The sequence below is a fragment of the Hippichthys cyanospilos genome, chromosome 18, assembly GCF_059441005.1.
Source record: "Hippichthys cyanospilos isolate Australia breed blue-spotted pipefish chromosome 18, RoL_Hcya_1.0, whole genome shotgun sequence".
NCBI lineage: Eukaryota > Metazoa > Chordata > Actinopteri > Syngnathiformes > Syngnathidae > Hippichthys > Hippichthys cyanospilos.
The window spans coordinates 8,726,790-8,744,318 of NC_142386.1; the positions used below are offsets into that span (position 1 = coordinate 8,726,790).

General features: G+C 40.6%; 1 protein-coding gene across 14 annotated transcripts in view; it reads right to left on the reverse strand.

Moving 5' to 3' along the window:
* Positions 1–17,529, reverse strand: part of LOC148408866 (RNA-binding protein Musashi homolog 2) — a 274,095-nt gene that overhangs the window by 10,067 nt on the left and 246,499 nt on the right. For 9 of the 14 annotated variants that reach the window (XM_088440588.1, XM_088440589.1, XM_088440585.1 and 6 more), the window contains 2 exons: positions 5,057–5,236; positions 164–318 (listed from right to left, as the gene is read on the reverse strand). In XM_088440588.1, coding sequence (XP_088296714.1) covers positions 164–318; positions 5,057–5,236 — 335 coding nt within the window. The remainder of the gene's footprint in view (positions 1–163; positions 319–5,056; positions 5,237–17,529) is intronic. The other 5 variants (XM_088440594.1, XM_088440595.1, XM_088440593.1 and 2 more) reach the window with 1 other exon arrangement.

The window sequence follows — 17,529 nt, forward strand, 5'->3', positions numbered from 1 at the left end:
TTACGGCGATGCGCGGGATGAAGTCAGGTACTTAGTGCGACTGCAGTGGGAAATAAACATTAGCCACAAATAACATCCAATAAAATATGCAGTAAAATTAGTAGTCTCCTGAATGCAACTAGCAGCAAAGTGCAGCCAGATGTAATGAAGGCGGAGTACTCACAGTGATGCTGGGGCCGAAGCCGGAACCGGGCTGTGGGCTGGCGGCGCTGATGTAGTTGCCCACAGCTGAATCCTGGCTGCTGGGTCCGTAAATGTCGGCCACGGGCCCCGGGCTGTTGGTGCCGTGGAAAGCTCCGGGCCTTGATGGGTTGCCGCCTGCATGCACAACACAAGGTGGAGCGCAGCAGCTGAGAACGAGCTAAAACCAACTTTGGTTCCATGAAGCTAATAGAACTCATCACTGGATTCGTGAGAAACACAAGACGGGCGATTGGAGCCCGATTTTCGGATTTTCCTTCAATTGGGATCACGATAGCGAATCCAGTATGACCTTCTATTCATTTGAACTCAATATGCTTTTGTATACATCCACTTGGAATCATGCACAAGACAAAGCAAGCACACTGCTAGAAACTCCCAGCATGCTTATCTACTTCAACTACGGTTGCCGTGTAAATGCTAACATGCATAATGAGAAAGAATACGTCAACAAGGTGAGTGACGCATCGTCCAATCGTTTCCCCCCCATTTGAACGACAGTGTTTATTGCCTCTTTGTTTTATTGTACGACCCGATCGGGACGAGGGCCGACTACAAAAACATAACCATTACTTCTGAAAGCACTTTGCGCCGTGTGTCAACTTGTCAGTTCCCTGCAGTAACTTCCCGGCTAAAACGTGCGGCAGACAAGAGATAGAAGGCATCGGGGGAAATATAAAAGCTTGACCCGCGTTCATTTGCGGTTCCAAACTCAAGGGACGGAAAAAAGAAACACTGTACATGACTTGCCACCTTTGCCCTGAAAGTAAGAGCAAGCCAGACTAATGAAACGTCTTTCCACAAACCAAACGAATACTAAAGCCTCATAACATTGGAACTATAGCAAAGGGGGGAGAAAAAGACAGCCGGGGAGAGAAAAAAACGTGAATCTCTTCGCAGCAATCTCCTCTGCTGTCAGCTCCAACATGCCCCTTTGTCTGGCCTTCATTCTTAGATGGCAAAGAGCTGCTTTAAAAAAAAAAAAAGTCCCACAGAAAAAGCTTGATCTTTTGCGTAGAAACACCCTGGAATCTGTGTACGTGTCAGGAAAATACCATTTAGCTGCAGGATATACGGTTAACGTTAAAGCTCCATTCTCGGTGCGAGCAATATCGGTAAATACAACTCTACTGCAAATTGCTTCTGATGAACTGTAAGCGCTTTAAACAGCGCGAGCAGATAGTACTCGTATTTTGTCTGCAAACACCACAGTGGGCTGCCATCTCGTATGAATACAGTTAATGCAAAGACGGCATATGTGCCGTCTATGGCAAACATGAGACAGAACTAGGAGTATCATAAATATCGTGCCTACCAAGGAATACAAATAACATGTTGAATATTTTTTTTTTCTTTCTTATAAATACAATCCTGTAAAAATCATCTACACTCCAAAAAGTTTGATCAAAAATGGACTGAAAAGCTTAAAAAGATGGGTGGCTTTCCATTAGTCCAGATTTGGATTGTTTTCAACCCAACTGTTTTTAGAATCTAAATGATGTTTAAACAAAACAGCACTCTTAAAACACTTGGGCCAAAAACGACCCAAATTGGGTCAGAATTCACTTTTGGTCAAATGAAAAACATAAAGACGTTTTCAGTGTGTCAACATGTTGGTTAAAAAATACACTCTAAAACAGTTGGGTCAAAGAAAAAAAAAAGGGTCAAAAATGGACTGACCGTACTAAAATAAAGAACTTAAAAGAGTTATTTTTTGGCTGGTTTGGGTTATTTTCGACCCAAGAGTGTAAAAGATGTTGGTTAAAAAAAATACAGAAAATATTTAAGAAAAAAAAAGGGTCAAAAATGGACTGACCCAATTCTGGGTAAATTGAAAAACTTGAAAGGTTGGCTTTGTCCTCTTTTGACCCCTTTTTTCCAGCCAACTGTTTATATAGTGTGAATAATAGTATTTTCTTTAATTAAAATCAATGTTTAACGCTTGTATAGTATTTAGACAATTTTTGGGTCAGTTTCCTCCACATCGTTCCCACGGTATTTTCGCCAACAGATGGCACTCTCCTGGTAGAGTGACAACCAAGTGGTCGTGCCATTTTGAACTTTAACATGATGTCGCCATCCGGGTGAAATTTCACATCCCTACAGCCTTCTTTCAGTGCTTTCCTTTTTATGTGAAATGCCTTTGAGGTAACAATCAAAAGTTGGACAAAATATGACACAATGATTAAGTATTTGTCTCTTAAAATGATCAACATACACTTCATGTTTTCACTAACACACGAGAACATTTTATGATGGGGAAAACCGTTCAAAACAAAGACTATTTTTTTTGCCTGAGCACCAAAAAGACACAAGGCACAAAAGGGGATTCCTATGACAATAAAAGCACTTGTACGAAGCTGCACAACTCAATGCAGACAATTACAAAAATAATTTGACAATGTGTATATTCGGGGTTTGTAATCTGCACCCTCCTGTGACGTTGAAACAAGAGCCCACGAAAAAAGCGCAGCAGCAAGACGCTGTGATAATATGTGTTGTTTATAACAGAGATTTCCAACTCCCATCACATCTGCGGAGTTGACCCTATACAATCCAGCCTGCCTGCGTTTCTGCTGTTTGCTGAGCTACATTTTGTAGCGGGCGGCTGTATTAAATGCCAACATCTGCCTGAGGCAGCTGGCCAACGTGCTTTGAAAGGAAGCTTTGGGATTGTCCTCCAGTCTTCCTTGGCTTTCTTCATCTTTTACTTGGACCAGTCAAGGTGAAGTTACAACTTGGAGTCTTTTGCCAGTAACAAGGCGAGGAAGTGCATTAGAGTCTCTGGAGACACGGCAGCAAAGCGCCACGTGTAGGTCAAGGCTGTCACTTACGATGAGACGCAGCAGTCTACTAAATCACGTTCCTTTACAATAAGTACTTGTGGGTGGTCACGCCAGTAAGGACACAGGAGCATCGATAAAAGGTAGCTAGAACACATAATGTAGGCTAGTAATGTTTGACGGGTGCACTATTGTTTTATATGGCTATCTGGAAATAAAATGATCCTCAAAGGAGCAAAAGTCAGCACACTGGGTCCAACTCATTTTCCTTAAGGGCCATTTTTTATTTTATTTATTTTTTTCCAGGGTTACACACAGTAAACTCAAAAAATAAATTTTACTCTTAGGAGACTACAATTGCATCACCCGTCCATTTTCTTAGGAGCTTAGCCTCACTCGGGTCGTGGGCATATTGGAGGCTATCCCGGCAGTCTTCGGGATTGGGCGGGGTACACGCTAACATTTTGGGGAATGTTGCAAAAAACTGGAGTGCCCGGAGGAATCCCACACAGGCACAGGGAGAACATGAAAACTCCACACAGGAAGGCCGGAGCCGCGATAAAACCCGCAATCTCAAGCGCGACCTAAAATTGACTGTTAAAATTTGAGTCTCTTCTAAGTAGAAACTTTACCAAATATTGACCAAATGTCCTATTGAAACCTAATGTCCATCACAGTGGACACAAATGACTGGGTCAGTAAGGATGATACGTTTGTTTTTAGAGTAAAACGTACTCTATGAAATCAGTTTTTAGAGTAAAAAGTATTCTATGAATTTACTTGATACTGTTTGCCCAAACAATATGGTATTTTTTTGAGAATATTTTTATGAAGAAAAAAGAGCAACTAGTAGTTGAACGAAGGTCATATTTAACACATGTATGCTTCACTCTTATGTTGGCAGCCATTAAAAGGAAACAAAACAAACAAAAACTGCAGGCTAATATCAGCCACAGAGTTTTCCCTTTCCAGTTTGCTTTGCTCCTTCCATCAAAATAAAAAACATGTTGTCGACAAATGACGTCAATGGCACTTCTCAGTAGGTGTAAAGTGTGAATTTATGTTGCGTTACTCAATTTAAGATTTTTGTAAATGGCTAACATACAAAAAGGTTGCCGATTATTTTATTTTGATGTTGTCGATGTTTGAGAGGCCGTTATCATCTGATTGAATTAGATTTCTGATGAATTTGTTGGTCCTAATCTGTATAAGAAAGCAACATATTAAGATAGACAGAATAATTATTTAATGAATTATTTAAGTATTGATTTACAGTATGTATGCGTAATAAATAATGTCATCAGGTCTACATACATACAACTGCTATAAATGGTTCAAGTACAAAAAAGGGTAAAACAAACTTAAATAATCTATCATGTATAATAATAATCAACTGTGACCTTATCGTATAGCATTTGCTTGGGGAGTTAAGCCACAATATATTTTCAACAAGAAATTCAACTCAGTGTTACACGGCAAAGATATTAGTAAGTGGATCTGACCCCCGACCCTAAGTTTGACCCCTTGATTTAGATAGCAAAATGTGCTGTGTATGTCCTGTGAATGTGTATCCAGCAAGGGCATTTTGTGAAATGAATGCCTGCAAAATGTAACCATAATTCACAAACTCAAATCAGCAGAAAAGTAAATCACTTGAAAGATACATTCTTCTTTTTTTTTACCATTCCGATATATCCGAACTGCGCTGGAGAGCCAAGTGTCATTCATGACATCATCATTCGCCGTTCCGCTCACATGCAAGTAGTGAATAACATTCTGCGCAAGGCCCTTGTGTGCAAGCAGGGGCTGCAATACAATTTCTCAAACTAAAAAAAAAAAGGGGGGGGGGGGCATGCATTTTCTCAGCAAGACAGGCCGATTCCTCAGTTTTTTTCTTCAAACGGGGCAGGGGGACTTTTGTGTCGACAAGAGCAGGAGAAAATAAAAAAATCAACAAAAAAAACAAGGTAGGAATTGAAAAATCTGCCATCTGCATGGAGTAATGTCATAAATCAAAGTGTAAAGTCCGAGGGGGAAAAAAAAAAGGTTAAGATAGATACGCGTATACAAACCTGGGTTCTTAAACTGATCCGGGCTGTGTAGGTGCTGGAGGGGGGAGTTGCAGGCGGAGGTGGCATGCTCACTGTGCAGCATCTGAGCCGCCTGGGGCCCCAGGGAGCCATAGTCAGCAAAGGAGCAGGGCCCCCCCCTTTGGTCACCGGGTGCCGAGTAAAACCCATAATCGGGGAGGCCTGGGAGATACAGTAAAGGTGGGGAGGGGGAGGGGGACTCCATCATTGTGGAAAATCAACTTTGTCAATGTCAAAGTCACTGCCCAGATTGTCCGGCAGCTTCTCCTTGCATTTGTCGATGCCCGCCCCCCCCCCCCATCCCCGTGTTTGACACGCTCGGCCGCATCCTAAACGTCTCGGCAATTATTCCTCGCCCGGCCCCGCTGTTTATTTCTTTCTTTTTTATTATTGGTTTTTTTTTTTTTTTTCTGGCGGAATTGACCGGCGTCGCGTGAGCGCTTTTGCGCGATCATTACGGAATAAGATGAAAGTGAGGAATCATTAAAACACAGGTCAATAAATTCTCATTTCAATCGGACAATTCTCTGTTGACATACCTGAAGGAAACCTGAATGGAAGAAACACAAAGCGCGCCGATCGATAATTAATTTAATGGCTCCTCTTTGACCGGCTAGCGAGAAATGATAAGGTGTGTATGTGAATGAGATACAAATACATGGGTGTCGACTGATGCGGCACGTTCCCAATGTGATCCAAACATGCCCCCCCCCACCCCCACCCCCCTTTCTAATAATGCTCCCTCTGACACAGATGGTGGATTATCAACAGTTTAGAAAATGTCATTCAGCAGTAAGTCGTGCTGACATTTATTGCATGTCCTCTTAATCGGAGACAAGCTGCTCGTGGAAAGAGGGCAATTAAAGCAAACGTCCTCCTCACGCCTCTTTTAGATAGCAGCCTTAATCTACTCAGGAGGGACTCAGCCCGGTGACACCAACTTCTCCCACCCTCGCCGCTTGTGTTTGTGTTTTTATTTGGCCCGCGGAGCAAACAGCCATTCCAAGCCACTTCACCTCTACCCACTCGGAATGATAAAGTCCACTTGTGGCAAATGGAACGCCGGCGGCGGCCATGTTCCTCCCGCCGGTGCTTTCGAGCGCTCTGATCTCGCCACTTGTGGGCTGTCGGCCCACTCGTCAAATTATAGGATCCGAATGCGGCGGGCTTCCCACGTATGTCACATAATGCCTGGCACATTGAACAAAGCTCAAGAGCCAATCATTACATTTAGTTCACTTAGAAAAATGTCACCGAAAATTGATTGGCCTCGCTAATGAGGGGAAACTGGATCAATGGAGTCATTTTAATGGAGGGCGAAAATATTTAACAATAGAACTAACTGCGTTAGTGGGAATATATGAGGAATGGCGAATGTGCTGAGGCGTTCACGAGCAAAGTGAACGGACCAAGGATAAAATCTCAGGCTTAGGAATCGGGCGATGCCGTGCGATTCAGGTTCAACTCGGAACGATTTAAATCACCGACGGCGGTCGTCAAATCATCGATATCTTGAGCTAAATCACTGACTGGTAAATGGTCCTCTCTAAACTGGACGATTGGAAGACAATGTGCCAAAAACACATAATTACCAATTAGCCTGCTTTAAACTTAGTCAACTACTCCAATTGTTCTCAAACGTTTCTCAATAATGTATCTCCTGTGAAACTTCTTCAGTCACTAGTTCCTAACCAGCACAAAGCATATTTGGACCCAAAAAAGACTTAAAACAGAGTACTATTCTTTTCTGATTTATTAGAGTGATGTAAAATTGTGTCATTAATGACGCTGCGCATCCATATAAAACTTAAAAGAAAGTAAATCGAAAATCGAGTAGTTGAGTATTCAGATAAAAAAACATATTTTTGCTTAGTAAAAAATAATTAATTAAAAGCACGGAAGATCAAATAACACATTTCTACTTAATTATAAATGAACAACATAAATACATTTTTTGACGATCAACAATTTTACTTTAAATTTCAGTCTATGATACAAATTTTCTGGCTGAAACAACACGTTTGAATCAGCATAGTTTGTTAAAAAGTGATCAGTAGTAGTCATCAGCTAGTTTATTATCATATTAATAATTTATAAAAGCAGCTTTAATGAAGCCCAAACCACCAGTACACACTGACAATAGCTGAATATGTCAATATAAGCACAGTTAAGTAATTTGTTAGCACCCCGAAATGGTGATTTCAGTAAAAAAATCTAATAAAAGGCATTCCTTTCAATATTATTTATTAAACTAAGTTTTATTTTGAAATTATCCTTCTCAGTGTGTTTCTGGCGTGTTTTACTGTCTTGCAACGCATATAGAATTGCTGCTGCAATTGGTTTTGTACGTGTACAGTAATAAGCGGGTATGCAGGGAAAGAAAAAAAATGCATGTGAATTTTTGGGGGCAATGTATTCAAATTACTCGATTCACCCTTACATAAAACGGTCTGCAAAAGAGCCACTGTAACGCATTATAGCAATATGTTGCTTCATGTTGCAGTTAATTTGCTTTTAATTTGAAAAGAAAAATGTGCTGTTCTTGGCATTAAAACACATCCAATTAGATTTGCAAAAAGCTGCAGAAACCTTGCAACCTCAGCTACAAACTGAAGTGCCTTCCATTTGAGAACCACTGGACTAATCAGTTCAATCCAAAATGTGGCTATACGTAAGATGTTTTCTCATGCTGTTATCAAAATTTTGACTGCTGCTGCATGCTTAAAAAAAGTTCACAAAAAAGCAATCATATTCCGATAATCATATTAAATGACTGTCATTGAGATCTGGAGTACTATTATAACACTCGACGCAGCTGCGGCAAATGTGGCGGAACCCAAATCCAACAAACTCTCCGGGTCCATTGCAAATAACAACGTGGTATGTATGCTTTGAGGTTTGTCAATCAAAACATTGTTTGTAAAATATTGTCCATAGCGGCAGCTACACTGAGCAAAGACCAATGCGGTCTTTTGTTGGCTGCGTAAGGGCTGCTGGACAAAAGTGCTTCTCAGACACTCATGCACAAACATGCCGGCCCATTCTCGGAGCCATATATTTTCATCAGCGGCTATCTGATCCGTTATGCAGGACGAGACTGGGCAGATTGTGCCCACAGCTGCATAAGTATCACCGATCATATCAGGGAGCCGCGGACCGTCCCATTATTAATATTCACACAATCTATCCAGAACAATGGGCCTTTCTTAGGCTCCGTTTTTTCCAGTGGCCACTAATTGGATGTAATTACTCATCTACAAAACAAATGAGCGTGCTGAGGTTGCCTTGGAGACTAGATCAGGGGACCCAGCAGTGCGAATCATTCACAGGGCTTCATTTATACTGATAATTATCTCGCCTCCGCAACCCCCCACACCAACTTTCCCTCCTGCCCTCAGCGACCATGAGGGGGAGGGTCCCGCAGTCATCTGTTTCTGACATCATCAGGGTGGCGCTCTCCAAGTGCTCCGCTTGCCACTTTGCCAGGTGACTGCCTTTAAGGAGGAATCATCAACCTTGAAAGCACTGCGGCCCTTTTTGTTCCTCGCCGGCAGGAACAGGAAACTAATCACACTCATGATAAACTATAACATCATAGACAACCACAACTTCCTCGAAGGACTCCAGCAAGTTGAATTTTCCTGTATGTTTTAAAAGCGCTATCAGCGGCCCGTTGGAGCTGCCGTACTCTCAAAACTGATTGACGGGCCTCTTAACGCTGGCGCCATAACCTGTACTTGTGATTTTGTCATATACCGCCGCAATCAGCACTGATTGCAAAGTCATCAGAAAGCTACATTTTGACCACAGCTTTTTTTTTTTTTTTGGTGCACTTTAACTGCTCAAGCTGAGGAAAAGTATCATACAAACTTTGATTGATCCCCACTCACCGAACACATTAAGTAAGTACACCTACACAATGAGATCCTACGCGAGAGTAGTAAAAAACATTTCTCTTGTACGGAGATATTTTTGCTCACTGTTAGATTTTGGAGTATGCTTATTATTGTGGGAAAACATACGGGTCGTGCTTGCCACAGCGGAGAACTTTTGGATTTAAATCTCGGCTTCCAATCTGGAATCTGCATATTCTACTCCTGCATCTTGAAAACACTATTGGTGATTTATAGACTGTATATTCAGTAGGTTTGCAGTTTAAAGAAGTCTTGCGTCGGCATCGTTATGCACTTTTTGTTATAAACTGGAATGGACAGCTAATCGTTTTGATGAATCAATTTCTAGGGGTCTTTACGATTGATTACTTTCAAAATCGATTATTATTTGGATTATTCAACTGAATAATCACACCTCCTACTTTTTTTCAAACAATCTCATAAGGCTAAACCGGCGTTGATCATTTTAAGGGAGTGAATATACCTGCTCATTATTTATGATCTTACATACATATACATTTTAGACACCAACGTAATTTGCCTCTGCTAACCAGTTAGCAATCCTGATTAGCATTGGCATGCTAGCAATTACCATTTACGGTCAACAAAAACTAACTAACATTGAGTATACAAAACAGAAAGTTTTACGTCGTTTACACATGTGTGTACTTAGAGACATGCTTCAACAATGTTAGATGAGTAAACCTGGGAGTGGAACTTTCTGTTAGCTACAATGAGGTTCATAACTTCCTGTCCTTCTTCTTGTTAAGCAGAATGGAGATGTTTCGTGCTTGACTCTCCCTAGTGGTTAAATTTTGAACAATTCCCAAAGGTTCCTTCTTCCTTCCGTTTGGCCGTACAATAACAAAGAAGCAAATACGATAGAATTACCTAAGATGAACGTTTCGCTGTAAACAAAAAATGTAGTTTTGTTTAGTATCCATAAAAAAAACCTCACATTTGATTGAATCTAAAAAAGAATAAATGAAAATTTGTGAGTGAGACTATTGATATTTTTTGTGACATTTTCATTCGGTGGCGCCGTGTGAATTTTTCGATCGTATTTGCATATAGATTTGATGAGTTTGCGCAGAGGTTCACCTGTGCATGTTGGCGGGTGACTATCAAACAGCTCTGCTCATTTCGACAAGGAGGCCGTCTTGGCGCGCGCACTCCTCCGCCTTTGTCACAGTGCCAGTTAGATTCCTTGGTGGCCATCAAACCACATCACCCTACAGAAGATGTCAATAAACCTGACATGCTGCTTCTCAAATTAGCATTGTATTCTCGGGCTCCCATAATTAGCTTTTCCATTTTCACCAATGTCATTTAAAAAACGAGCGATATAAACTAACAGCTCTTTTTGCTGTCTTGCCTTGCTTTCACTTTCCATTTGAAATAATCTTTTCTGAACCAACGGCTGAGTAATTAACAGCACTAGACAGCCTTTTCAGGGAGCACAGACATTTCATAAATAATACATATTTAATGTCTTGTCATTTTGTGTTCAGAGAAGCTTGCCTAATGAATTTTAACAGATGATTTCTTCCTGCATTTACACACACATGCTCGTGCCTGTCTTTTGTTACGATCCATTTTATACCTTTTCTTTTTTCTTTGCATTATTTCGCAGTAATGAGCAAACTCAAGAGTGCTCCCGACTAATATTTAGTGGATGGGGAGGGGGGGGTCGTATAACGCCGCTTGCAGACTATCTGCTGCCCACACAGGTCCCACTGAACTGATTGTAATGACGAGTGAAGTCGTCTGAGATGTATTCCGGTTGTGACGGAGAAAGTAAAGCGGAAGGTGACAGCACCGAGCATCAGTCTCAAAAAATAGAACGTTTTCGCAAGCGCATATGAAGTCACTTAAGGGGGCAAACTCGGATTCCTTAGCAATGTGCTGGAGAACCAGAAGAATTCAAGTGCGTGAAACACCATTTTAATGTTTGATGAAACAATGTAATATCCATGACACAATGAATGTTTTGTTCGAATTAATACATAGTTACATGGCATCTCATTTTCAAGTAAGCTACAAAAACATTCCCCGCTGAGCGTAAAGCACAGGCAAATTGGAAACGATTTTAGTTGTTGATGGCTTTTCTTCTGATTCATTTGAGTTTTTGATTCATTTGGACTATGCTGTCATGTTATGTTGCCAAGTTTTGTTTGGTCAAAATCATCTTTAGGGGAACAATTCGGTGTCAAACCGGAAGTGCCGGCAGTGAGTTGACACAGATTGTAACATTCGCATGTATGCATATATCAGGGGTGTCCAAATCCGGTCCTCAAGGGCCTTTAAAATGCATGTTTTCTAGTAGAAAACCTGATGATGACCCTGATCATTTGAATCGAGTGTGTCAGGGGAAAAAACCTGGAAAACATGTAAGACAGCGGCCCTTGAGGACCAAGTTTGGACATCACTGGCATATATATTGCATATAATACTTATAAAATTTGAAATATTGTGTTTTCTCCTTGTTTTCCGTGGCTTATCATCGTGATTTTACCAAATCACAATTTTATTTTTGGGACTGAAAGTCGCACCGGATTTTAAGACGCGCCAACAGAAATTTAACAGAAAATTAATTTGTGTCGTGTAAAGGCCAAAACAGACTATGAGTCACAGGTTGTAACATCAGATATTTAAACATAAAGATGTCACATAAAAGTTTTTAAAAGCTGTTTGTGTATAAACTTTTTTTCCCCAAACTGCCTGGTTACAACATCATGCCTTCAATACATGCCTCTAAGGTGCACTTAGACATCAAACAATTGATTTTTGTCACAGATAAGCCGCAGGTAATAACATCAGGTCTTTATGCATAAAGATGGTATATGAAGTTTATCCTTTTTTTTTAGTTATTTAATTATTTTGTAATTGTCTGCGAACAGAAACATTGTCTCTTTAACAGACTGAACATGCCTGCATGTTTAGTCCCAACATATTTATAGAAAATGGATGGATGGATATGTTAGTTCAATAGCAGTTCAAAATTGAAATCAAAACTTCAATAGCATCTTTTTTGTCTCCCTTTTTTTGATAGTTTATTTTAATGAACACAACCAATTCTACATAATTCAAATACAATCATAAATACATAAATAAAATCACATATACTGTGTACTGTATATAACATTTACACATCACAAATTCACCCAAAATTTTATACATTCTCCTATTAAATTTAGACATATATATATTTTTAATAATATATTGTTTTAACTCTTTTTGAGCACAGTCATTGATTTCAGTTCTATTTGATATCTGTTCCATAAATTGACACCTCAAACAGATACCCACATTTGCTGGCTGGTGGCAGATAAGCCGCACTGGAGCATAAGCCGCAGGGCTCAAAGCACGAGGAAAAAGTTGCGACTTATAGTCCGAAAAACACGGTACATTTGGCATCTTTGGTTAAATTCCCCCAGCTGTTAATTTTTAGCAAGTCGAGTGACTTTTGAGTTCCACAACTGTTGGGGGCGCAAGGGACCAGATAAAACAACTCTTCTCACTGTTGCATGAAGCCTTCCAGCATGCTTTCTTTAGAGTGTTATGTATGCACACCCTGGAGGGCAAAGCCGTGATGTCCCTAAAGGAATGTGCCCGTAACCTCCGAGCATCTGCTACCCACAGCTGCCAGAGCCGACGCTTCGTGGCAAAGGGGCATTTTGCCCTCTCCCGTGTTACACAACTTTTCCTGGGCCTTCAACAAAAAAACAAATCGGATGTGCATAGTATAGCAGCACCCCTTAAACCCGGCAGCAAATACAAGTAGAGTGCTTCTGGCACTAAGTGTGAGCTCTCCGGATTAACGTGTGGGACAAATGTGCCCGAGACTGATTGAGGCCAGAACACATAGCACACGTTGGCGTTCTCCCAGGCACGGTGGAAGATCACTAAATTATTTGGGAGGAAATTGATGAAGAGCTTCTTTCGGAAATGACTGTCACATAAGTTCTCCGCTCCTCGTCAAGAAAAAGAGCCGGGGGGGCTCATAATATGAAGAGAAATCTTTCTTGAACACAGCATAGATGCTTCTGCAGTTTGCTGCGCTATTTCTGCAGTGGCAACCAAAGTCTCCTTTGTGTTACTGTACATAAGGGCTGAATGACACTTTGTGAACACTGGAGGTGAAGCCGAGATCTGAGGCCGACATTTGAGCTTACCAGCAAGCTCCGAGGGGATCAGGAAAACACTTAACAAAGCAGCCTGGGACCCGCCGGAACCTTCTACATTATTTGTGTTTTGCTCCGCTTCTGTCTGACAATGCCAAAAGCACAGGCCATTTCTCCAAGTTTGAACGAATAACACGCAAAACAAACCTGCGGCTGGAACTGTGCTCGTATTTCACGAGCTGTTTGGCTCCAATAAATGCATCGGGGAATATTTTTTTGTGTGTGTGCATCAATATGCAACATTGTTAAATGTCAGACATTAACGTTTTTTAGGCACTTGATTCAACGATCCTTAAGAAGTTGGTTATGAAACATTTGTGGAGGTTCATCCCAAAAACCAACAGAATATATGCCACTCATTTTTGTTCCGTTCCATGTTCTTAATACGCTTACAAAAGACGCTATAACTGCAAAGCCATAAACAGGTTAAATCACCTGATAATAGTATTATTCGTACATGAAGGATACCTATTTTGGAAATTATTAGTCAAGTTAAGCAACAGAAACATGCTTGCACTATCAGGTAATGACAATTTGAATATTTGGTAGAGAGTTTCGCAAGAATCATGGAAATTAGTATAGAAAGATCTGTATCCGTGAGGCTGGTAGGACTGCAGTTTTCAAGTATTTTTGGTATTTGGATATTCTACAGAACAGTTAAAGTGAATATTCAGATTTAAAATATATGAATACAGAAGAATAAGTTACAGTGTTTCCACTTAATTATGAATTGCTAATGGTTCAGTATCGTAAAAGGAAACCTCTAGAGAATTTTCACTTATCTTTCAAGGCCGACAAATCAACCATATAACAGATTCATATTGTGTGCTATGTCTGTAAATATGGGTGGTATCATATGAGAGACTGTTTTCCATTCCTTACTTTGAATTGCATTTAGGTAATAGCTAAGTTGTATGTGTGGAAACACTGCCATCCAATGGTCACAGTTAGGACCACAGTGTTCAATTGGCTCATATTAGGTAAGCATTAGTCAAGGGTGTCAGCTACCCTACATAAAAAAACAAATTTGAGAAGAATTTTTTTATTTATCATTGTTTTTCTATCTTAAAAGATGAGAATTCTCGTCCATGGCACTGAAAGAGTGAAAAAAATCTTTGAAGAATTTAGATCATTTGAATCTAGTTGGATTCTCTACCTTTGTTATAATGTTGTGTCTATAATGCGGTCTACATTTACTGCTACCTATAGTACAGAGAACACCGGCTTACTGCGGGGGAAAGCCGCCCCGAGCATAAAGTGTTGAAACCGCGTGCCTCAATTGCACACCACCACAAACAAACATCTTAAATGAGAACATAGTCACTTTTAAGTGTCTACAGACACATCTAGCCACCCACAGATTTTGATCATCCTTGAACAAGGTGCATCACAATCAAAACTACAGGGGACTTTTCTTGTTTTGATCCCTAACTACGGTCTCTCGGGCAAGGCCGCGGCGAGCAGATCAAATACACCTTGTCACCACCAATGTTCTGTCAAAGAGAGGTGAAGTGAGCATGCTGTCATTTTGTCTGCTGAGCATAGGGTCAAGTGGCCCATGTCACGGACAGAAAATATTGTCAATGTCCTCCAAGCAATGATGATGGGTCACTTACCAGTCTACAAACAAATGTGACACAAAACACACTGTTACTTTACTGGAGATGAGTATGTCTTTTCAGTTTGCACATCTGGTTTGGGATTGTGTTGGCAGATATTTTTGCATCCTTTTGTTTCAAAAGTCCACGTTTTCACCAAATGAAACGCGCAGTTAAGGACGGTAAAATGAAATTAAATCAACAAACCAGAGGGAAAAAAAATCCCAAAAAAAAATTGGAATAGTGACTCAAAAGGTAACTGAAAGTTTCATAACTTGTTTGAAAAATATGCAGCTGAGCATAACGTTTGAAATGTTAACCAAAATTGAAATTCTCATTATATCTTGGTCAAATTTGTAGCCTTGGAAACAATAACATGATGCTGTGCAATCGCAAATTTCATTAACTAAAAAATTGCGAATGATGTAATTTCAAGCACACCTCATTACTGGATTAACTGGTGGAAGATTTGATTCTACTTTTGGATGAAACCTGTCTGAAAGATTATGTACAAACTAGAGAATCAATTTCTGAACTAATATGCCAGTATCAAACTGAAACAGCTTTGGTGGAACATGCCGTAAATCATCTATGCTCAAGCTATGGCCCGGGGGCCATTTGTGGCCCGCCAATTTACATTTTAGCATATTGCGGCATATACGTTGTGTAAATTTTCATGTAAACACACTATGTTACAATTAGGTTGACATGTCAAAATTTCAGGTAGTTGCTGACATGAGGATGAGTTATATGGTGCATTCAAATGCAGTCGGGCTTTTTAAACTCATACAGAAAAAAAGGCCTTTGTTGCATTAAACATGAATAACTGTATTGATGATAGTAATAACTGTTAATAATGTCCTTTTTTTTTTTAACGTGTCAGCTCCCTGGGGATAACTTGAAACAAAACCCAGAAATAAAGTCAATGATTTGACTTAAAAACCCTAATTTGGGGCATCACCTTTAATAGAAAGCTTTTATGTAGCAGTTTTAATCAATATTTATAATATCGACAATGTGCAAATGCTTGCTTGATTGAGTCAACAGTGTTAAATTAGTTAGTAGAAAAAAAAACATTTTTCTTTTTCCTGTATGCTCAGAAAAAAGTTTTGACAGGCATGCCTTAAGTGGACTGGACTGCAGTGAATGTGGTGCTCCGTGGCAGCTGTAGGTGGAGTCAAAGCACAAAGAATCCACGCCACAGTAAGACTTTTTGTATCAAACTATGAGCCAATGCAGAAAAGCAAGGCCGCTCTAACAGCTTTTGTCCCATCGGGAGCAATATAACAAGTATTACAAACGGGCGCACCTGCTGATAGAGGTCATGCTGAGTCACTGTGTCTTTAAAACCCGGATATCCGAACATGTGACAAAAAGATGTGAGTGCATTTAAAATTTTGGGTCCGGGCCAACTTGGCTAATGGCTACGTCACCCTGAAAGTTGAGCTCATATCGCTGCTTTCGTACTCGTTTATAGATCGCCCCAAAGCAGTCAAAAACCATGAAGACACCCCCCCCCCCCCCCCCCCCCCCCCCCCCGTCCATAATGATACTTATCTCGCTTGCATTTGCAGCTGTCATAAATAAACGGTTGATGATGGCTGCCATCACGCCATTTACTTTGTGGCTGCTGCCAAGCCCGAATGAACGTTCCTGCTTCTTAATGACGCGCATTGCAATGATGGTCGTGCTAATGGTTTGTTTTGAAAATACAAACAGCCTGATGTGAAGGACGGCGCATCTCATACAGTAATGTTGATTTAAATGAACTTTGATTTGTATGCACACACCGTGCTCGCCGCGCCGCGGCTGTCTGCATGCCCACACGGGTGTATATAACGTTAAGTGTGGGAGTCACAAGGCTGACAACGTCTGACTTACAATTAAAACTGATTTTCCGCCACAAGCTTCTTATGGTACAGTATGTCTGATGAAGAGAGGCGCTCCTCACTAGGCTGCAGGCTGTGTGTTCAGTCAGGGGAGCGACTATTGACAGCTATTGAATGATCTACAGTTGTAAGGGTGGAAAAAGCAAGCTGTCTAAATGAAGCCGACAAGTCAATCGATGCTGTGTTAAACACACAGAGAAACTCTGTTGCACACTGAGACAAACTTGCATCCGGCGTTTGGAGCAAATCTCGTGGCGGATGTTCACCGGCGAATCTAGAGAATGTCAGGGTGCGAGATCTGGAGAACAACCGGGTTTTATGGGATTTTAAAAACGCGACTAGGTATGGGTCGATACCAGGAAAAGTCAGGGTTTCAATCGCCGCTAATACTGCCTGTAACCGCTAATGAGGGCTTTTACTTTTTTGCTTAATCTAACAAGGAGAGCGGTTAAACTAAACACAGCAGGATTAACTGCTTGCTGATTTGACTTCATAAAATGCCCCTTTGAAAATAATAAGACAGCAATCACTGTTTTTTGTTTTTGGTATGCATAGTTGAACAATAGTTTTTATCCCCCTTCCCCAACGCAACCTTATCTTTTCTAAGGTCTCGGAGGGTACAGCGTGAGCACACCCTGACCGGCTTTATGGTCTCTCTTTCCCCTGTCAGTAAATTGTATTGGCTGGTTCAAATTCATTAAGCCAAAATTTCATGCCTTGTACTTGTGCAGTTTTAATGATATAAAAGACTATCCATCCATCCATCCATCCATCCATCCATCCATCCATCCAATTGGCACCTCTCAGTGGATTTTATATGTTCTTTCACTTTAGTGGCTTGAATAGCAAGTTTCTTAAATCAGTATTTTTTTTATTAATTAAATTATTTAA